General features: G+C 42.1%; 1 protein-coding gene across 18 annotated transcripts in view; it reads left to right on the top strand.

Annotated features, from left to right (window-relative positions):
- The window catches only part of EPB41L1 (erythrocyte membrane protein band 4.1 like 1), a 181,913-nt gene that overhangs the window by 156,005 nt on the left and 3,433 nt on the right, over positions 1-22,475 (top strand). For 9 of the 18 annotated variants that reach the window (XM_077335360.1, XM_077335361.1, XM_077335354.1 and 6 more), the window contains 10 exons: positions 2,849-2,947; positions 8,612-11,329; positions 11,922-12,032; positions 13,268-13,657; positions 14,613-14,696; positions 15,826-15,906; positions 16,573-16,629; positions 18,082-18,177; positions 18,504-18,584; positions 20,241-20,357. In XM_077335360.1, coding sequence (XP_077191475.1) covers positions 2,849-2,947; positions 8,612-11,329; positions 11,922-12,032; positions 13,268-13,657; positions 14,613-14,696; positions 15,826-15,906; positions 16,573-16,629; positions 18,082-18,177; positions 18,504-18,584; positions 20,241-20,357 — 3,834 coding nt within the window. The remainder of the gene's footprint in view (positions 1-2,848; positions 2,948-8,611; positions 11,330-11,921; positions 12,033-13,267; positions 13,658-14,612; positions 14,697-15,825; positions 15,907-16,572; positions 16,630-18,081; positions 18,178-18,503; positions 18,585-20,240; positions 20,358-22,475) is intronic. The other 9 variants (XM_077335366.1, XM_077335372.1, XM_077335367.1 and 6 more) reach the window with 6 other exon arrangements.

Genomic DNA, 22,475 nt, shown 5'->3' with positions numbered 1-22,475 from the left:
AAGCCTGTTGGAACATCCAGGTTAAGAGATCATACTTAGTGACATATGTTTCTACCTACCAGACTGTTACCCTGCTTTCCCCCTAAAGAGCTCAGGGTATGCATGCTGACTGCATGACATGACTGGTCATTCTGTTGTCACAGCTGCTGTAGGGAAATTCCAGGTTGTGCTTCTCCATGACAGCAAATCTGGACAGAGGATCAAATATTTAGAAGCAAATTGATACCCAAAACATTGACCACACGAAGCTGCTTTATAGTGAACCAAACTATTGATGAGTCAGCCTGCTGGTCCATCTAGGTCAGGGGTAGTCAAACTGCGGCCCTCCAGATGTCCATGGACTACAATTCCCATGCGCCCCTGCCAGAATTCGCTGGCAGGGGCTCATGGGAATTGTAGTCCATTGACATCTGCAGGGACACAGTTTGACTACCCCTAATCTAGGTTATTGTTATCTACTCAGACTGTCAGTGGATCAAGGTCTCTAGAGGTCTTTTACTTTGCCTTCTACCTGCTTTTTAACTGGGTATGATAGAGATTGAGCATAGGCCTTCTGCATGTCAAGCAGAAACTTTCCCTCTGAGCCCCAGGCCTTTCCCTTTTCAGTTTATCAGAATCATACTAAATATGTACAGAGTGCTTTCTATATTCAAAGTGTGTCATGTCCACTATTGCAGTAATTTGGAACAACTGTGCTATAAAGCAGCAGTGGAAGAAGAGTTGGCTTTTATACCCCACTTTTCACTACCTGAAGGAATTGCAAAGTGGGTTCCCTTCCCTTACTCTCCCCACAATAGGGTAGGTAGGTGAGAGAGCCTTGACAGGACTGCTCTGTGAGAACAGCTCTATCAGGACTGTAACAACCCGAAGGTCACACAGCCGGCTGCAGTGTTGCAGAATGTGGGACTGAGGGTGAGAGATAGTGTCTGGACACTCCACCTGGTGAGTGCACAGTGGGTTAGCTGCTGTACCTAAAATAGCTCCTAACTGCATGGATCATGTTGCTCCATGCAGCTGAGACAATACGCAATGGTTATTGTACTGACTTAATATTGTGTGAGTGTGTATAGCTGTTATTGTGCCGTTTTTGTGCTGTGCTATTTCTATTTCACAAGTGAAGCAACCAAGTTTTATGCAACTACCTACATCTGCAATGATCCATATGCTCAGATCCAAATGCTACGGCTTCCTTATGGAACAACTGCTACGTGCAAGCAGGTGCAGCATTTTCCATATGGTGGTTGAGTTGCTCATCTTTTGTGAAGATTACAGAAAGCAGGAAGGAAATATTCTGAGTCATAGAAGGAGGGAGGGAATCCTTTCAAGGTGATGAAATCACATTCCGTGTAGGGGAGAGCTATCTCCAGGTTTTTGTTCCCAATTAATAGTAGGTGTATTTACATAAGGTTGAAACAGTGAAAGTTCCCTAAGAAAAAATTTATTTAATCTTGTTAATGTACCTGGATAGCATTGCCATGACTGTCCCAGAAGTATCTGACTAGTACTCAGGAGTAAATAATTGTATGGGTACAAAATCCAAGTCCAGACATATAGATAATCATCATCTAAGATTCTGTCTCGTGGTTTTGACAGTGGCACTGAAGCCTGAACTCTTTGTCCAGGAGAAAATTAATTCTCCTTGTGATACAGCAGTCCCAAGATGATGTGGGCTGGTCGTTTCAGTTTAAAAAAACGAACATACCTGCCTTTTGATCTAGGTGAAGGAGAGTGGGCTAAAAAATCTTAGCCCACCCAGAAATATTCCTTGTGGTTGTTGCTTGAAAGAACAATTTTTTATTGTTCAGAAACCACACAACCATAAAACTGCAATTATTCTCTGAAATTATTCACAATACAAATGGAATTGTATTGTGCAACTCTTTTAGATTGGAGTAGACCAAGACAAGAGAAAGAAATGCAAGTGAGGTGGGAGCTGATGGACCTGTAACATTTCCTTGGCAGTTCTAAGACACAAGGCTTTGGGGGACTTTGGAGAGCTGGTGTGAGCAAAACTTGATAGAAAAGTTGAAGGCCAAAACAAAGCATGGTGGAAACAGCTGCTTTGTTGAGAGGGGTCTGATTTTAACTTTGAAAAGACTGAATGGATAAGGCGAGTGGTTGTAGTGGGTTTTATGGGCTGTGTGGCCATGGTGTGATAGTTTTAGTCCCTGACTTTTCACCATTAACTGTGGCTGGCATCTTCATAGATGGGACATGGCAAGATGGACACAGATTGCCATGTCCTATCTCTGAAGATGCCAGCCACAGTAAACCCACAATAACCAGTTGACCGCAGCTTTCAAAACCTTTGGCAATTTATCAATAAAGGAGTCTTCATTCTCTCATCCTTCAGGAACTTTCCTCCTTGCTCAGCTCTTAGGCTGGAGGATGTGTCAGAGGTGACACAGTCCAAGGAGATAAAAAGGATATGAGTTCAGCTCTGCCTGCCCTGCATACCCCTTTTGATGGTTAAAAACAAAAAATGGATTTCCATCCACATTCTGCTTTGTATATGCAATTATTTCACTGTGGCTGCACAGGCCATCTCAAGAGTCTTGGGCTGTGAGACGTAGCTGGAGAAAGGATTGCATGTGAGGAACATCAGGCCATTAGCTTTTCCTGTCACTGGAGTCCATCAGGCCATTAGCTTTTCCTGTCACTGGCACTGAGAAGGTGAAGGATGGTGTTGGGTCAGCACAGTTGCTAGCTAAAACTCAAGATCTTCAGGAATAGATCATACTCTCTGTACTTTATTTACTGCCTGTCTCTTTCTCTGTCTCTTCCTGTCTCTCTCTGTCTCTCTTTCTGCTTCTTTGCCTTGGGTTCTTGGGTTTTCCCTGCTGAACAGAGGTCAGAAGAGGATTCACCAGAGGATCTGTCATCTGAGCATGGAGCTGCCTTAATCATGGAGTCTTTTACACAGAAAAGCCTTGTTTCTTCTCCTGAGGTTACCACCACTCTTTTCTATTTCTCTCTCTTCTATATCTGCTTCTCTTTGTTTCCTCTTGTAGTCGTTAGAACAATTTAATAAGAACAAATCTGCCAAATCTAGCTAAACTGGGGTTCTAAGTTAGGGGCCTGCATGGAAATTGTCCCAGAGAATCGCCTTATATTTAAGAGGGGAACTACAATACAGGAATGTTAAAAATGCAGCTATTGTGTGTTGGCAGCAGTGATGTTTCAAGACTCTGATATTGCCCTGATAAAGGCACTTTTAGACTGTTTTGAAGAAAGGGACTGATACCTACTAGATAGGACTCCTGTGTAGTAACCCAATTGGGATGGAGGGTAGTATTACTAATTGATTAAATTCTGCAGTCATTGGAGGAACACACATCCCTAGTAATCAGTGTAAACGACATGTCCCTTTCGGCTACATCATTTGCAGAACAACCCCTTCTCTCAGATTGTTTTTGCCTAATGAGATTTACAATCTAAGGTTACTGTAGTACATTTTACCTACTTAACTATTTGTAGCACTTGTTAAGAAAAAGTGATCTTTGTGTGTAGACACTTCTTCATAGAATTAAGCAGGAAATGACTCTGGGTTTAGTCACTCATAACAAAACAGTGGCAGAGATATTGGGATAAGAGATGTGTAAGAAATACAGAGCACAATATCCTTTGGTACTTTTGGTCAGTTGGCCTTTCAGATGCTCAGACAATGGTCATGTGGCTAGAAATATATGTTAAAACTCAAGGTATCTGTTGGCAAAGGTGGTAAAGAACCTTCCCCCAAATTTGACTGGGGAAAGCGGTTTGTAGCTGCAGTCTGATTGTGCAAACCAAAGTAGTGTTATATCCATCTGAGCCTACTTGAAATCAGTAGGTTTGGAAGGATCCAACTCTGCTTAAGATTGCACTGTGAGAATCTTAGGCTTGTACCTACATTTATGAGATCCCAAGTCAGGGGTAGTCAAACTGCGGCCCTCCAGATGTCCATGGACTACAACTCCCAGAAGCCCCTGCCAGCAAATGCCAGTTGATGTCCATGGACATCTGGAGGGCCGCAGTTTGACTACCCCTGTCCCAAGTTATGGTGGGCAAAACCTCACCCATTGCCACCACTCGTCTGGTAAGCAGGAGAGAACTGGTTGGGCAACTGAAGGCAATTGTCATCTCTGACACAATGACACAATTTCTGGCATGACCACCATCACACTGGGGGAGGGATGCTCTGGCATTTGCCCCAAACTTTTCATAGACTTTGATGCTAGAGTGTTCCCCACACACAACGACTTTGCTTCTGGGTCACAGCAGAAGCTGCATCACCATGCTGAGAATGATGAACATGCTGCCCCTGTAAGTTCCCAGCTTCCCTAGCTCCCACCAGTTGTCAGATCATGCCTAGCACGACGCCGAGCAACACTTCTTACCACCTTGTGCAAGTGAGGTTTTTTGTTTAAAATGAGAGTTTTGGTTTAAAGAACAGCATTCTACAAGTCAGGGCAACTGTAATAACACAGCTGGTTTTCTGGCACACTTTGGAATTTAATTTGAAGGAATTTAAACTCTGGCTTCTTTGGAGAAAATAAAGGGTGTAATATCAACATTAAAAAAAAGCAGACCATCAGCTTTAACGAAAGTCGTTGTTTAGCTTTTGGTAGTATGTAAGCACATAAGAAGAGCCTTGCTGGATCAGGCCAATAATCTATCTAGTTCAGCATCCTGTCTCCCACAGTGGACAAGCAGTTCCTCAGATTGCCAGCAATAGGGCATAGAGGCTGAGGCTTTCCCCTGATGTTGCCTTCTGGCTGAGGGATTCAGAGGATTAGTGCCTCTGGATGTGGAGGTTCCCTTCAGTCACCATGGCTCAGAGCCATTGATAGACTTATCATCCATGAATCTACCTAATGTTTTTATTCCTGTGACCATCACTGCATCCTCTAGTAGCAAATTCCACATTTTAATCACTCCTTATGTAAAGTACTATTTTCTTTTGTCCATTCTGAACTCACTGTCCATCAACTTCATTGGATGTCCTTGAGTTCTAGTCTTTTGGGAGAGGGATAAAAATGGCTCTTGGTCAGCTCTTCAACCCATGCACAGTTTGATAAACCTCTCTTATAACCCCCTTTATTTGCCTCTTTTCTAAGTGGAAATGTCCCAGACTTTTCAGTCTTTCCTCATAGGGAAAATGCTTCAACCTTGAGTCACCTTGGTGGCCTTCTTCTACACTTTGTCCAGCTCTGCAATAAATAAATAAATTAATAACTAAATATTTTAGGTGTATACATCATGAGTGATAAAGCAGTAAAACAACAATCCTTCATTAAAAACTGCCTCCTATAATTGTCACCCTGTGGGGGTTTGTCAGAGTTGGGGGGGGTGTTCCCCTGCTGGTGAATGTTTTGAAATGGGGATGTCCTTTGTGAGATATGGTGACCAGAACTGTACAGAGTTCCAAATTCCAAATGAGGCTGGACCATAGATATGTGCGGAGACATTACAATATTGGCCATTTTGTTCTCAGTCCCTTTCCCAACAATCCCTAACATAGAGTTTGCCCTTTTCACTGCTGAAGCACACTGGGTTAACACGTTCATTGAGATATCCACTATGACTCCAAAATACTTCTCTTTCTCAGTACCAGCAAATTAAGACCCCAATAGACTCTACTTCAAGCTGGGATTTTTTATCCCAGCATGCATCACCTTACAAAGGTGTTTGGAACAAAAACATTCTTCTGTGACAAAAGGATATGAAAAACATCAGATCTAAACCAATAGAGCTTTCTGCTTAGTCTTCTTGCTATCTAGCATGTTTGTAATTCTGCTTATTTTAGATTTCAGTGCTATTTATTTGTTGTTCTTCTTGCTCCTGTCCTATCTTCCCATCTGTTTTCATTTTCTGAAGTTACTTTAAACAAGAAAGAAAGAAAGAAAGAAAGAAAGAAAGAAAGAAAGAAAGAAAGAAAGAAAGAAAGAAAGAAAGAAAGAAAGAAAGAAAGAAAGAAAGGAAACACATGGCTTCGTCGTGGAGGGGGGAATAAATCTGCAGTGTAATCCTCCTACTAAGTCTTTTCATTTTTGCTTGAGATCACTGTCAGGGCCTTGGCAAATGTCCAAGTTACAAGACCTGAGCCTTAAGAAGGTTCCTCCCCTCTTGAACATTTATCCAGTATCAAAAAAGTCCTCTCTTCCCCTTTACAGATTTTTTCAGGCCTTTCTCTCAAAGGGGACAAATATATCCACCTGTTTAGGAAGCATTCCCTTCAGGCTGAGTAGATTTGGTTTGCCACCAGTTGTTTTATTACATCTGGTTAGCTAGGTGGTGTTTGTCTTGTTATCACATATACCTCATCCATGATTGACTAAGATTGTTCTGGACCTAGAGTCCCCTCTCAGAGAAAAATGACATTGAAACTGCAGTAGCAGAAGGGGAAAATAGCAGTGAATAAGTATTTGAAAGGTATATATTTGCTATTTAAAGCTTTTTATTTCCTGGGAAATATTTCTACTCTTGTGAAGATGCCACATAAATTTGAAAAATGAAAAAGGTAAATATTTGGTGGTACCCTAGTGGTTGGCAGAACAAGTCATTGTACAAATGGATGTTTAATTGGTCCATTTATTCTGATTTTTTTCAAGAAATGGAAGGAGGTAAAGCATCTGGAAATCAGTGCAATAAATCTAGTTTTCTGTAGTAATGTTTCCTAAAGCCATGTTTTGGCCTACAAGCTGTTAGATGGTTGATACTATATCCTGTGCCTGTGTTCCAGACTACACAACAAATGCCTGCCATTGTTATCAGTGTATTGTAGTATAATTCACATCCCAACACTGACTCTTTGCACATCATAGTCTCAGCCGTAAAGCAAATTAGATGTGCCTTCCAGATGTAATTGCCTTTGTGAGACTGACTGCAAAATCTTTCAGTTGCAACATACTCTTTCCACCCTTCAGCCAATCACCAGTAACATCTGGAAGAACACAAATAAGAGATTGGATTAGCCAACACTGGATTGCTATAGGGTCAGTGTTAATATTTGAGTGCTTAGATAGCAGGGGCTTAATCTAATCTTTGTCCTTCTCTTACTTCCATGATCTACTGATCAGAAATAACTACATTTTAGCACTGTTGTGTGATGGGCTTGAATAATGCTCAGCAGCATAAAATAAATACATGCTGAATACACAATGTCCACGGCATTCAAGCAGTTAGGTGCGTGTAAACTGAGCACAAAAAATATCACAAGCTCCCTCCAATAAATTCCTTTTTGCTATCTATGATACTTGGTTGGAATGCCTTTACAGTAGTTTGCATAGTCACCCCATACTGCTGACCTTTTTAGCCTGGTCTTCCTAGTTCTAGCCATCTAGAATCAGCTTGGATTTATATTTGTTGACATTTTGAACAAAAATTGTTTCTTCTCAATCAATCAATCAATATTTTATTCACGGTCATTCAGACCAAAACCCAAATACATGCAGTTAAAACTAAGACAATACAAAAAGCAGGAAAACTGCCAATACTATAAAAATCTTAAAAATCTGACATCATAGTCAGTATTTAAAACATACTTTAAGTTACCAGTTTATAAGGTTGGATCAGAGAGAATTTTTTGATCCATATACCGAGTACGCATTTTCATGGCGGCGGTGCAAAATTTAGCTGTGCAGAGAGTTTCTTCTCTTCGGGTGTGCCTAAAGTTAATGTGAAAAGGTTAAAGCAACTCAACCCCTTCATTTTACTTGCCCTATCTGTGCAGAAAATCTTGGCTGGAATACAGGAGTTCATCATATCATGGGGTCTTTAGTGAGGAAACTTAATAAGGTAAAGGGATTTCCCCCCTCCTCCAGTGGTTGAAATCTTAGTGAGACCCTCAGTCATACCGTAATAAGAGATTTTTTAGAAAACCTCTCCAGTGTGCGAAGTTCACTTCACATATGAATGCATGAATATAGTCTATTTTATTTTAACTATTCCACCATAATGAAATATGATTTTATTCTAAAGTACATTCCCTAAATATTTGTTCTTTGTTTTTACATAGCTGCATATAAATTTTGTCATACCATGTAATTGATAAGTCACTTAATAATAATAATAATAATAATAATAATAATAATAATAATAATAATAATAATAATAATAATTTAATTTATGTCCTCCCATTCCCTAAAAGTAAAAACAAAAGTTTAACAGTAAGCATTATAAATATAAATATGTTAAATATTCTGATCAGATTTTGGATAATAATTTTGAATTTCTGAATATTTACTCAGTGGTGGTGGGAAGTCTCATCAACTTGCAGTGAACTTTAGCAACCTCATAGGGTATCCAAGGCAAGATATAGAGGTGGTTTGCCATTGGAAACCTCTGCATGGTAAAAATCAACTGATGATGATAATGTAGCTAGTGTTGGTTGGGGGATATTGGGCACCGAGTCCTTGTTATGCCAAAATATCATTTTCGACACCAGTCTCAGCTGAAAGATTGCAGCATCGATTCAGTCGGCGTCAACATCTTACCAGCATCAACTTGTTATGATACCCTAATGATAGAGTTTAGTTAATGCAAAGACAAATAATTTGTTGCATGTTGATGATCAGCTATTCAGGTAACTTGTGTTTTGATGATTACTCTTCTTGCTCCAATTGCAATGCAGGGTTCAGAGCATTGGGTATTTATAGAAAGAGAAACTTCTGGGCTGGAAGAGCTAGCACTAAAAAAAAATATTGAGATCCAGAAGGAGGATGCACATGCAGGTCGTTCAGAGAAGCAAGGAATTTTGGACTTATCCAAAGTAACCACTGCAGTAGGGGAACTCAAGTCAGTGGAAAAGCAAGAAGAGATAGCTAGTGAAGAAAGGAAAAGTCAGATGTACAAAAGAGCCAAAATGATAGCCAGTCCAGAAGATTTTGAATCCTTATGGGAGGATGATGTCTATGAGAGAGAAAACAGAGAACTCTCTTCTGAAACTGACAGCCAGACAGCAGAAGAAAAAGAAGAGCAAAAAGACAAAATGGAGGCAATAGCAGTAGCCTGCACTGTACCTCAGCGACCAAGAGACCTCTTCAAAGAGCCCACAGAGAAGAGGACTGAACCAGAAGGTGTTGAAGCTGAAGAGAGAGAAAGGTATACCTCTTCTTGGTCAGAGTCATTTAAAGAAGAAAGTAAAACTGCCCAACAAGATAAGATAACTGTTGTGCCCTATCTGGACAAAGAAGTGTTAAAAACTAGCTCTGATTCTGAGGTTGTTAAAACGAAGGTGAAATTAAGTGACAAGACAGGGTCTTCTGCCACAGAAAGGATCATCTATTTGGGCTGTGCAGAAACAGATGAAAAAGAAGATAAGACCAAAAATGGATCTCACAAAGAGGAACTTTCCTCAGCTGAAGCAAGGCAGAAAGCCCAAGCAGAGCTATCTGATGAAAATGGGAAGAGTGCTAGGTTTGCATCAGCTGTAGATTCAGGAGAGGTAGGGAGCAATAAGATGTTCCAATCCATCTCAACCACAAATGGTGAAAGAATATCAGAGAATGGTAAACCAGTTACAGGATCCGATGAACTGAAGACAGACATGGAAGACAAGAAACAGGTACATCCTGTAGAGCAGTGTAGCAGTGATAAAGAAGAGCATTCATCAGTTACAGAAGAAAGAGATTCTCCTGAGCTGACTGATGATGGTACAAATGATTATAAGGAATCCAGTGTGCTCTCTACCACAGAGGAATCCACTGAAAGAGCTTCCCATATAGCAGAACTAAAACCTAGATCCCTGATAAATGAAGAAGCAGCTCAGCTCTTTTGTGAGGAGGAGCAAAGCGCTAATGAAACATACAGTATTGAAAAAGAATCTGGAAAACAATCAGACAAGGAGGTTGACACTTCCACAAACAAAATGGACATGCTGTGTGGAATTTCAGAAACTGAGATACAAAAAAACAGGTTACAAGAAATTGAAACTTCACAGATATGTCTTCACATGGAAGCCACAGAGAGTACTAAATCCATCATTGGTTCCTCATCAGAGCAGCTTTCCGGCATTACAGAAACTTCAGAGAAAGATCAAAGTAAGCCTCAACAAAAGGTAGAATGGGTAGACAAGGATGAAATCCTAGTTTCATGCCAACCCCCACATCAGAGATGCTCTGAAATGTATGAGCCAGTTCAAAATAAAACAGTGGGATCAGAAGAATCAGTGAAGGATAAAAATCCTGATTTGGAACAGTCTGCCAAAGATGACACCTCTGAATTGGAGGGCCTAGCAAAATGTAGACTCCAAGAACTGGAAGATGCAGCCAATGCTAACCATCCTGAAGTAGAACTGGTGACAAGTAACAGACTTTCTATGCTAGAAGAAGAGTCAACTAAAGATGAAAAATCAACTTTAGATAATCTCTCAGAATTGAAAAAAACAGAGGATGACTTCTCAAAGACTGAAGAATCAAGCAGAGATAAGGTCCATGATTTAGATGAACCAGCTAAAGATGAACTCCCAGAATTAGATAAAGTAAAAGGGACCACACAGAACAAAACTCTAGAATTTAAAAGTACCAATGAAGAACAATATTGTGCAGTGCCTAGAATTGATCTCCAAACTTCAGAAGGTTCAACTGTAGATTCAGAAGGACTGGAGCAGGATACATCATCTACCTTAAAGCAGTCATCCAGGGATCAACTTCAGTCCCAGTCTGGCTCTCTTGATCCTACACCTGTGGAACTTGGAGAAATACCCAAGGATAAACTTTTTGAAGAAGGACTTGAGATATCAAGTGTTGTCTCTCATGCAGAATCCTCAGAAAGGGACAAAGAGTATTCACCTAATAAAGGTACGGGAGATCTACAGATTACCAGTGAGAAGCAGAAACCACATCTGGAGCCCCTGAAGTTCACTACATATGATACAAATATTATTCCACCTCAAAAATCTAGGGATATAACCTTGCCTATAGAAAGTCATGGGGGCTCATTAGAAGAAACTTCTGTGGCTTCTAAAATTAAGATGTTCGAACAAGGAGAAATGTGTAACCCTTCTCTTGATGTGCAACACACAACCCAAAGGGGGATCCATGAGAGTTGTCCTGGCAATAAGGCACCGAGGGAGCCATCAAAGATTCAGATAGAGCTACAGACAGGTATATTTTCAGACAAGAGTAGTGCTCAAGTTAAAGCAGTGTTGAACACTTTGGATAATAAAGTGAAGGATCCCGAAGAAGCATCTGAAGTGGTCTACTTAACTGTCACTCAAGGAACAAGCGAAGGAGAACCTTCTCAGCCTTCATCTTGGAAGGAAGATATTTCTGTTGAATCTGAGCAAGAAGGAGATGCTGAACTGGCTTCTCCTGATTCTGGCTGTGAAATCACTTTGGCAGAAGCTGTGGTAACTCCCAGATGAACTGTCCCACTGGAAAGTTCATAAAGCATGTTGTGTGACTCTTCTTTTTTTATGCATCCTGCGCCATGGCTTCCAACATGGCCGTTGACCAAGAGCTGCTGCTTGCATCCCCTGTCCTTTTCTGTATGTGCGTGTGGCCTGGCTCATTTGCTGAATGCAAACCTGCTGGCCCAGGCAAACTCATTAGCTTTTGGATTGTTCTCTGTGTGTGTGTGTGAATTTCCTGAAGATTTGGCTACATGGAGAATGCCGGCTGCTAACGTGAAACCAGGCAAAAGAATATTGTGAACAGAATTGCAAAACTGGGTGGAAGGGATGACACACTTGAGAGCTTTGTATCTCCCACCTACCTCCAGACACGCACCTAGCAGCAACATTCTCACGCTTCTAGCTTCTTCCTTCTTGCATCTCTTAATTTGATAATCCCTTTCTTGCTTAGCTTGTGAGCCCTCCCTCTCTCCCCCTGCCTTTGACTAGCTGGTGGCTGGCTGACAAAATAGCTTCCCACTGCTCCAACCACGGCACTTGCCGAGATCCCATTCTGCTCTTTAAGACTAACCCCTTTTCTCTAATCTAGAGCAAATTTCAAGAACCAGCTTGGGAAGAAAAGGATTTATCAGGCCTATCAGTAAATGTCACCCTGAAAGAAGAGAGTTTAAAGGCTGCTGCTGCCCCAGTGGCCTCTCAGGTCTCAGAGCTGTTTTTACTAACTGCCTGTTCTTTTTTGTGGTGTCAAAGCTCACCCTAACCAGTGGAGATTTGTGTGCTGCCGATTCCTTCCCCAGTTACCGGGCCGTTATATATATGTTTTATATAGATGCTCCTTCTCTGTTTGTCTTTACCATCTTTTCTCATACCTCTCAACATACCAGAAGCACAGACAGTTGGGCATAAAGAGGCAGGTAAAATGAAACTTTGTCCTAGCGGGTAGCCCAAATCCCACTGGAGTCATTAGGATCTCTCCACGGATCTCAATAATTTTGAGGCTAAGACATAACAGGAATTTTTGACAGAGGAATGCAACTCCATTAAGACAGCAAAACTGTATCAAAACAGAGTAATAATTCGAGCTGTTGTGTGGCAAAACCCTTTGCAGGGCTGGTGTGACTTGAAATCTGCCCTCTGAAGCAGTTGAGAGGTATGTGTGGCCTTCCAAGCCAACTAGGAGAGGGAAGACTCGCTCTGTTTTTTTCTTGTCAATTACACTGATGGAAAAACAATAGCACAGTAGAGTTAATACTTTAAGGGTCTCCAGAAGTGGCGTGTTGATCCCCCCGCCCTGAGATGCAAGTGGTCACAACACAAGACCTTCCACACAAATGCCACGTTTCCTCCAGAATGTTCTGTGCACATTTTTTAAAAGGAAATTTAATATGGGCAGAAAACAAGGCTGCCATTTCAGTGAAATTGACAATGTTTCTTGCTTCTCCTTTAAGGATGTGCAGGTGACTAGGATTGGCCTTTGTCCCTCTTCAGTTTTCAAATGTTATTTTTCAATTCTTTTTCTTCTATTTTCCCTTTGTAGTACTTTTCTTTCTGAAACCCAGTCAAGTGCAACCCTAAACTCCCTTTTTTAATGTCTTACAAGTGTTTGCTGTTTTGCACACACCTGCTTTTTGGCACATATACAAGTCTGCCTTTAGAGATACCCAGTCAGCTTTTTTGTTTTCGGGAGGTGGGTGACATTTTCAGTATCTTGGTTTTCTTTTCAGTTTATAATTCTGCAGATAAAATTGAGAAGTTCCCCCCTTTTCCCTGCAGCGTTTATGCCATGAGAAAGGTTTTGTTTTTCATGGTTAGGATATGTTTGAAACCCTTCCTCTGATGCATCCTTTGCCCTCTCTTTTGTTGGGTTTAGTTGGCTCTGACCTGTCATTCAGCACTTACAGCCTTAGCTTCTTTCCTCCTTTTTGTCTCATTCAGAGAGCGGGATTGAGGGAGGGCACAGAGGAAAAATCTAAGCCACCACGGCACAGGGCTCCTGAAAGTGACACAGGGGATGAGGACCAAGACCAAGAGAGAGACTCAGTCTTCCTAAAGGACAACCACTTGGCCATCGAGCGCAAGTGCTCAAGTATCACTGTCAGCTCAACTTCCAGCCTCGAGGCCGAGGTGGACTTCACAGTCATTGGTGACTACCACAGTGCAGCCTTTGAAGACTTCTCCCGGAGTTTGCCTGAGCTCGACAAGGAAAAGGGCGAGGGAGAAGAAGGAGAAAGTCAGGTTGCTTCTCAAGAATCTGACAAACCAGCTCCCAAGCAGGAAGATGATGCCAGGGATGGTGATAAAGCCTCCTATGTAATCCCAGAAGAGGTACAAAGGGAGCCACAGTCAACACATGTGTTCTGAGTGTCCTCATTTTGCAGTGTTGCCTGTCTTGCATTTGACGTTGCTTGATCGACTGTCCCGCTCACGTGTTTGGAAGAGCACGCTTACTTCCAAACAGCTCAACACGAATTTCTCAAATGTTTTTAACCCACCATTGTGAATGTTGTCTTGTTTGCATGGTTGTTTTTGACATCAGAATGCATGATTGTCTTACAGGTGTTCTAATGTATCTCCTAATCTTCATGGTAGCATCATATTTTAATCCACTGTATTTGCCTGGCTGTTTCACCACAGGTATCTCATGGGGTGGGTTTGTGTGTGCTTTGTGTTGCATGAACTCAATGAATAACACATGCATTAAAGGAACTTAATCTCTGTTGATAGAATTTGCTCTGGAGGGGATAAGGAACTTCTAGAAAGATGAGCCAAACACACACACACACACTCACACACACACACACACAAATGCTTTCTGTTTGCTCAGAAGTCCAAAAGTAAGAAAAATAAAGGTTGCTCAAAGTCAGCCTGGAAGTGAGAAAGTGCCATGGGGAAATAACTTTTCATATATTTCCAAAAGTGAGCATCACACAGATGTCTGTAGTCTTTTCAGTATTTGCACTAAAATGTAGACATTCTTCTCCCTGATCCCCTTAAATTATTGGAGATCTTGACTGACTTTGCCAGTCTTGATTTTAATATCACCTGTAGTGGATACCCCAACTACATCATCATGGCCAGTGTTTTCAGTCACATACACACACACACCAGAAACTGTTGTTTGAAAACTGCACATACCCTTTGTATTAGAAAAATGTCCCATCTCAAGCAGGATGAGGGCTATGCCGTTAAAATTGCTTGAGTCATGCCGTGCTGCAGGTTGCAAACCAGCAGATTTGTGCCATTGAGTGGGGTCACTAATGATTGTTTGTTTGTTTGGTAGTCGTCAGCTGTGAAAACGGAAGTTTTGAAAAAAACAGAAGAAACCTCTGTGCACCACAGAATCACTGCAATAGAAAGTACACAGGTAAGTCTCTCTCTCCCCCCCCCTCAATTTCATTTAAATTTGGCACCATGGCTAAGGTACTGGAAGTAAGAACTTACTATGTGATGTAGTTTGGAAGACCATGACTGGGCTTACAGGGCTGCTGTATTTTTGCTGAAATGGAAGGTTTTGAGGGGGGGGGAATGCTGTGAGGACAGCCTCCAGTTTGCTGCTCTGCCTATGCAGGGCTCAGATAGAAGCCTCCATGGGTGTATATGATGTAGCCAAGTCACAGCCAAATTACAGTGACCTACTCATAGGGTTTTCAAGGCAGGTGTCAAACAGCAGTGATTTACCATTGCTTGCCTCTTTGTATGGCTGTGAAAGTTAGACCATAAGGAAGACCATAAAGAATTGAGGCTTTTGAACTCTGATACTGAAGAAGACTCTTGCGAGTCCCTTGGACTGCAAGGCAAACAAACCAGTCAGTCCTGGAAGAGATCAGCCCTGACTGCTCCTTAGAAGGCCAGATCCTGAAGATGAAATTCAAATACTTTGGCCACCTCATGAGAAGGAAGGACTCCCTGGAGAAGAGCCTAATGCTGGGAGCAATTGAGGGCAAAAGAAGGAGGGGACGACAGAGAATGTGGTTGCTGGATGGAGTCACTGAAGCAGTAGGTGCAAACTTAAATGGACTTTGAGGAATGGTAGAGGACAGGAAGGCCTGGAGGATCATTGTCCATGGGGTCGCTATGGGTCGAACATGACTTCACACCAAACAACAACAACCTCTTTGTATCAACTCCAGAGTTTCCATCCTGAATGCTAACCAAGGCTAATCGTACTGAGTTTTTAAGTTCAGGCTAGTCTGGGCCATCCAGGTCTACTGCACTTTAAATAAAATTAACTTGCTTTGACTTTGGGTATGTGCAGCCCTTTCCAAAACCTCAAAAACACAAGTATCCCACTCCGTAACCAAATCCTAGCCTCCATACTTGACTTGGGACTGTATTAACCCAGGACCAGGCATTTGCAGTCATTGGGTAGAGCATTAAGCAGCAAATTCTTTATTGGCAAGTGAGTTTAAAAAATGCTGACCCTTACCAAGACTGCTTCTTGTGCGTCAGCTGTAGCTGCACTGGTTCACCCTCTTTTCTGCTTTGGTTTTCAGATTGATGGAATCACCACAGGCGGAAAAGAGACAATAACTACTTCCCACGTTGTCAGTACAGAAACCATATCCACATCCTCTGTAAGTGCCCATGGGGAATGGAACTGTCCTCTTTTTTTGAGTTTTTTCCCTTAAGGAAAAAGAGGCTTTCTATAGACACTGAATTAAATGTGACTCAGAAGCCACAAGAACAAGAGTTGGATTTCCTGCATATGTATTTTTAAAAATGCTAACAGCAACTCTGGGTGGTGATGGGGATTCAAGTCAGGGCTGCAGTCTTCCCTCCCACCGCAGCTTCAAATGCTCCCTGAAACGCTATTCCTGAATACAAGAAACAGGTTGGCATGATAATTTCAGCTGCAGCAGGATACAAAAATTATGCTCCACGTGCAGAAATTCTTCCATCCACAGAAATACTCCAGTGGATCCAACCTAAAGTTTTGATCCCATGGGTTAAGAATTCTTCTCATCTGTTTGATGCTTAGGAGAAGAAGGAGAAGGAAAACCTGCAGGCTGGCATAGATAGTTTTGCAATAAGAAAATAAACCCTTTTTGAAGATTTTAATTAAGATAGGTCCAGTCAATGTTCCAACAAGATCCTTCCCTTTTGGGGAGCGGCGGTCTATAAATCGATGGATGGATGGATGGATGGGTGGGTGGGTGGGTGGGTGGGTGGGTGGATGGATACTGTATTGAATCAGATATCTCTCTGAACCTTGACATCAATGTAAACATTGTGTCTTGCAGGACCACAGCACCCCCAAGCCTGGGAAGGGAACAACGGAACTTCGCTCCATTTCTCCAGTGAGTGTCTTTTACATTCCTGAAGTTTTGAAAAAGAGATACCTTGGAGTGCAGTGCTCCAGCTATCAGTTCTCTCCCCTGGCCTCATCAAGTTACCGAGGCTCCCTACTATCTTCTTTCCAGCATGATTAGCAGGAAAACAAGGTTCAACAAGGTTCTGGACAACACAAAGAGCAGGACGAGCAAACTTTTTCCTTTCTGCCTGAGACCAACATAAGCCTAATATCTGAAATCTTGGTGCTGCGCAGAATAGGCACATACAAAACATGTCCATTGGAAGATGATTAAGTCCACCATACTTGTAATTTTAAATAATCAGCCTCAAAAGAATGCACAATCAATGAGAAACCAAACCACTACTTCTCGGTCCTTTATAATCATCTGATTCATGTGCCAGCTACTTACAGCTATACAAAAGATGATACAGTTTCTTTTATTTGAGCACAGGCTGATAGGGCCTCTGATCTTCTGGTCTTAATTATGAGTGGATGCCTCTTCAGTTGGCAAGAGAAATTACTAGCATGGCAATCTCTGTGCTTATTGTGCCCTAGATATAATAGGTGTGTGTGTAGATTCAACCCAGCCATCGGGCTTACCAGCCTTGTCTGCCCCAGGCCCTAAGGAACTGGGGAGGTAAAACTGGGGGAGACAACCCACACCAAATTATATGGAGAGGACATTACTGTCTTTTCTCAGAAAACAATGTAGGAAGAGGGGAGATTAGGGACCCTCATTCTTTGGACTGGTGGTTGGATTAAACTCCATGTAATTTTTGGTGAGCAGACCAGTGAAGTGAAGGATTTTTTAAAAAATATATATTTCAGCAGAGACTATGAACAATAGATAGGGAGAGAGGGAAATTTCTACATGCAATAGGAGTCCACTTGAATGATTTTGCCATTTATTGATCTTGGCAAACACACTCCCATGTCTTCTTTACAGTTTGTGGAACTTTAGCAATGCTAACTATGTAATGAATTCTGAATGGAACCCTGGAGTTTGGATTTTAAAAATCCTCACAATGGAGCCAGGGATTGATCAGCAAAATCCAGAATAATCTGAAACTATAAAAATAGAATCAACAGTATTAAAAACCTACAGAACTGAAATGTATCTATTCTGAAATAGATACATTTGGTTTCCATTTGGGGAGTTGCTGGGCAATCACTGGGAGGGGGGCTGCTAAAACTTTGCATGCATCAGCTTCAAGCCCTTCCCAGGGCTTTTCAAAGATGACAGAGGTTGAACCTGGTACCTTCCAAGGTGTGCTCGGTTACTGAGCTACATGCCTTCCTAGATGAGGACCAGGCAAAAGCTCATAAAGACAGTGGGTTAAATATGTCCTCAGGACTTTCACATGATACCGCTTTACCAAGGTTCCATATTATAAAAGTAAATAGAATCTGTTAGACTCATCTGTTGACATGGATGGTGTTTTGCCTGTGCTTGTAGATCACCAGTAGTGCTTCTGGGAAAGAGGCCTTCACCAGCCTTTTTGGGGCCACAGCAGAAACTCTTTCAACCTCCACAACTACTCACGTTACCAAGGTAAGAGCAGGTCAGGAGGGCTCAGCAGCAAAGCACTTTAAAATGTTACAGAGTGTGTTTTAATGAGCAGTGAGTAATGCAGTCAATTTAATATATTGTGCATAAGGGGATTAATGGGCAGCTATCCTGAGGAGGGCATTTTTCTTACAATTGCATTTGGTATGTAATTGCAACTACAGTTAGAACTAATTATTTTTTATCCCACATCCATCACTGGGAAAGTACAAATCATAGTAACAGACTTCCACATGCAGTTGATAGTGCTGAACACATTAAAGATACTGTTTTGCATACTGAAAAATGCTTTATGACATTCCTTATTCCAGACTGTGAAAGGTGGATTCTCTGAAACGAGAATAGAAAAGCGAATCATCATAACTGGAGATGAAGATGTAGACCAGGATCAGGTATGAAGGAAGGCTGTCAAACACTATCAATACTGTCAGAAAGTTCTCACCAAGCCTTCTGCTCCTCCTTTTATGGAAAAGCTATGATGGCTAGAAGAGCCTCTTGTGGCGCAGAGTGGTAGGGCAGCAGACATGCAGTCTGAAGCTCTGCCCATGAAGCTGGGAGTTCAATCCCAGCAGCCGGCTCAAGGTTGACTCAGCCTTACATCCTTCCGAGGCTGGTAAAATGAGTACCCAGCTTGCTGGGGGGTAAATGGTAATGACTGGGGACGGCACTGGCAAACCACCCCGTATTGAGTCTGCCATGAAAACACTGGAGGGCATCACCCCAAGGGTCAGACATGACTTGGTACTTGCATAGGGGATACCTTTACCTTTTTATGATGGCTAGAATCTCCAAATCCATCATTCCCTATATATTTTGTTCAACTCCAGGATATGAAGGGGGGGCATAGAGATTAAGGGTTCTTTGTGTTTGTAGAGTACAATCTCTAGAGCTGATCTTCCCTGTGGCACTTAGGAACTGATCAGTGAGTCAGTAAAGTCCTGGGTTCAAATATCACGTCTGTCATAAAATATCTAGCAGTGGAATCCTAAACAGTGTCACTGTTCTAAGTCTGCTGAAGTCAGTGGGCAAAGAACGGTGTAACTGCTTAGGATAGCCATTACACTGCATTTCAGTTCACCCGTTCAATATGGTGATAATATTGACTTATATTACAGGGTTGTTGTAAAGATTTCAATCTATGTGTTGTGTTTCATAAGGAAAGCAAGAACATGTCCTGATCCAGATGTATTCAGGTGTATATGTGGAACGAGGGTGGCCTGATTGAAATCAGCGCAATAATGATTTACATTGCTAAGAAAACATATTCAGTTATTGTCTAAACAAAAGGACATACTGATTAGTTGCTATAACTATAGAAATGGATTGATTTAAAGCAATGCTTTCCTGCCGTTTCAGGATGCGTAACTATACGATGTTCATTATGCTAAATCTCTAGGATTTTGAAGACAGTTGCTCACTGGAATCAGCAGTAGCTTGGGCGTTTCCCCCTACTGCCTGCCTCTTTTTCTGCTCTGCTCAACCCACACCCCATAAAAAAGTAAAAGACTTCAACCAGAAGTAACATCTGAGCCTTCGGGGAAGGCAGCATATAAATATATAATAAATAAATAAATCTGGTAATAGTTCCTGGGCAGAATGGTGTTTTCCATAGAAAGTGTCTGTGTTCTTTGACATTTACAGTAAGAGATTAGGCATAAAATAGGAGTAAAAGATTAGTTAGATGGATCCGTGGACAATATTTGCAATGACTTGCAAATCCTTGGTCCCCGGTATCAAGCAGTAATCTGAGCACATGAAATGTTGTGCTTCTGATGATTCCCAGTGATGTTTCATAGAATCATAGAATAACAGCGTGGGAAGGGACCTCCTGGTCTAGTCCCACCCCCCCCCACACACCCCCGCACAATGCAGGACACTCACAACCCTATTGCTCATCCACTGTAACCTGCCACCCCCTTGAACCTCCCTTTCCTCCACAAAGCCCATCCATCCAAGGCGCTGCATACTGTTTCTGAATGCTTCCCAGTTGTCTGCCTGGAATGCTTTGAGTGAACTAGTGTGAAATGGTCACTGTTTTTTTCCCATAGGCTTTGGCTTTGGCAATCAAGGAGGCAAAGCTGCAGCATCCCGACATGCTGGTAACCAAAGCTGTAGTATATCGAGAAACAGAACCATCTCCAGAGGAAAAGGACAAGAAGCCCCAGGTGTGTCTAGATGTGGCCTGTTATTGCCGTATGCTTTCAGTACATTGCAACTAGCTTGACCACCCATGCCTGGTAACATGCACTGCCGTGCTAAGCAGAATTACACTTTACTAAAGCCAGTGGACTTAGAACGATGTAACTCTGCTTCGAGTGGCACTCATAGATTGTTCCCAAATTCATGATTTTCTCCAACCTAGCTTTTAAACTGGAACTGGTAGTTTTATTTTTTGGAAGGAGGTATCCATGTGATGTCCTTGACCATTTATGCACTGGAGGTTTAATGTGGGGCTGCAGCCTGGAGGTTTAGTTGTGGCAGGTTGCCCCACCTCTTCCTGCACCCACATGGGGGAGCACTTGGCCTGATGTACCTCATCCGCCCCCGATTTGTGCTCCTGCATGGTTGCTGGGGCAGTGAAGTTCCCAGTGCTTAAACGGTCCTTGTTTTCCTTCCATGCTTTCCCTGAGCTGTTCCAATATTTCCGGAATTTTCTTTGCTTTGATCTTTCTGGGAACATTGGAATCAAAGTGGATGTGGTCACATGTGAATGGGAAGGTTCTTATTACCAAATCTCCCTGCCCACATCCAGTATTATTTTCCCTCCCTGTTCCTTCATGCCTGCCCATCCCACCATCACCCTCAAAGTCTTTTTGCTGTCAGCAGACATATCACTATAGTAGTGCAAGATTTTTTTCACAACCCAGCAAAAATCCCACCACAGTGGGGGTGGCAGGCTTGAAAATGATGCGGGATATGGACAGGGAGAGGAAAGGATTGAAAGAACAGAGAATCATCTGGTGTAGACACTCTCTATGGAAGAAATTATAACTAAATGAGACACAAAATATTTATTTATTTCATCAGTTTCTCGGTCACCCGTCTCGGGGCGGTGAACAACAAGCATTCGTTATACCCAATAAACCAATTCAACAACAAAATCTGTAAACGCTAAAATCACAATTGAAAGTATTAAGAATCGTCAAAGTTATCAACATTACATTCCAGGGGTAGGATCATTGACAAAAATGTCAGAAGGTGGGAGGAATAGGAAAGAAGGAATGAGAGGGAAGTGTGGTAATTTTGGAGATGTAATTTCCTGGCTGGCCTCAACCATACTCCTGGTGGAAGGGTCTTACAGGCCCTGTGGAACATAGTAAGTTTGGTCCCAGGGGAGCTCATTCCACCAAAGCAGGAGCCAGGGCTGAGAAGGCAATGACTCTGATTGAGTCCAGACAAATTTCTTTAGGGCCAAGGATCGTTAGCAAGTTTGTATTACTGGATCGCAGTACTCTCTAGGGCTCATATTCAGAGAGGCAGTCCTGCAGACACACAGGGTCCAGACTATGTAAGGCCTTGAATGCCTGTTATAGCAATTGTCTTGTGGAAAAATAATACCATCTCACAAATGGTGCAGAGACATACCTTTGGCCACACCAGTATACTGCCTGACCCAATTTAGAGTATTGCTGTAAGGCTGTGTTTGGTTTGCTCTCTAAAGGGTTACCTACCTAATGCAAGCTTTGGAAATAAAATATCTCCTTCAGCTAGTGCTTTACAGTTTGTTTTTGTAAGAACCCTGGGGTTTCTCAGATACTTATCAGATAATTTTCACTGGGAAGAATGGTACTGTTTATTGACTTGATATATTTATACCTCACATGCTCAGTATTTTTGCTGTCCCCGTAGCTTGCCACGACAGGAAGAACAAAAGAAAAGACTTACTTGCACAGCAAGTGACTAAAGTGTGGGATTTTGGGGTCTGGTCTCATAGGACAAACTGCCCTAGTGGGTGCCTTATGATGTGAGTTCAAGCCTAGAATGAATGTGTAGGAATTCTATAGCTGAAGTGTAGGGTTCCCTGCCTAGGGAATGAATCTAGTTTCCAGAAAGTAAGAAGCTTGAAAGCACTGTCCTAGACTAAATGGCAATGCATCATTTGGAACACTGCAAGGGAGGGAGAGCATATCATAGTGATAGAGCACAGGCACTGCATGCAGAAAATTCCAGAGTGTATCCGTGAAAGCTCCAGATAAGATGATCTTAGGGATCAGCAGTATGAAAGGGGTCTTTGCCTGAGATCCTGGAGAGATGTTCCTAGCTGTATACTGGACTACCTAGGC

The sequence above is a fragment of the Paroedura picta genome, chromosome 4, assembly GCF_049243985.1.
Source record: "Paroedura picta isolate Pp20150507F chromosome 4, Ppicta_v3.0, whole genome shotgun sequence".
In the NCBI taxonomy this organism is placed as follows: domain Eukaryota; kingdom Metazoa; phylum Chordata; class Lepidosauria; order Squamata; family Gekkonidae; genus Paroedura; species Paroedura picta.
This window is presented reverse-complemented; position numbering and strand designations above follow the sequence as displayed.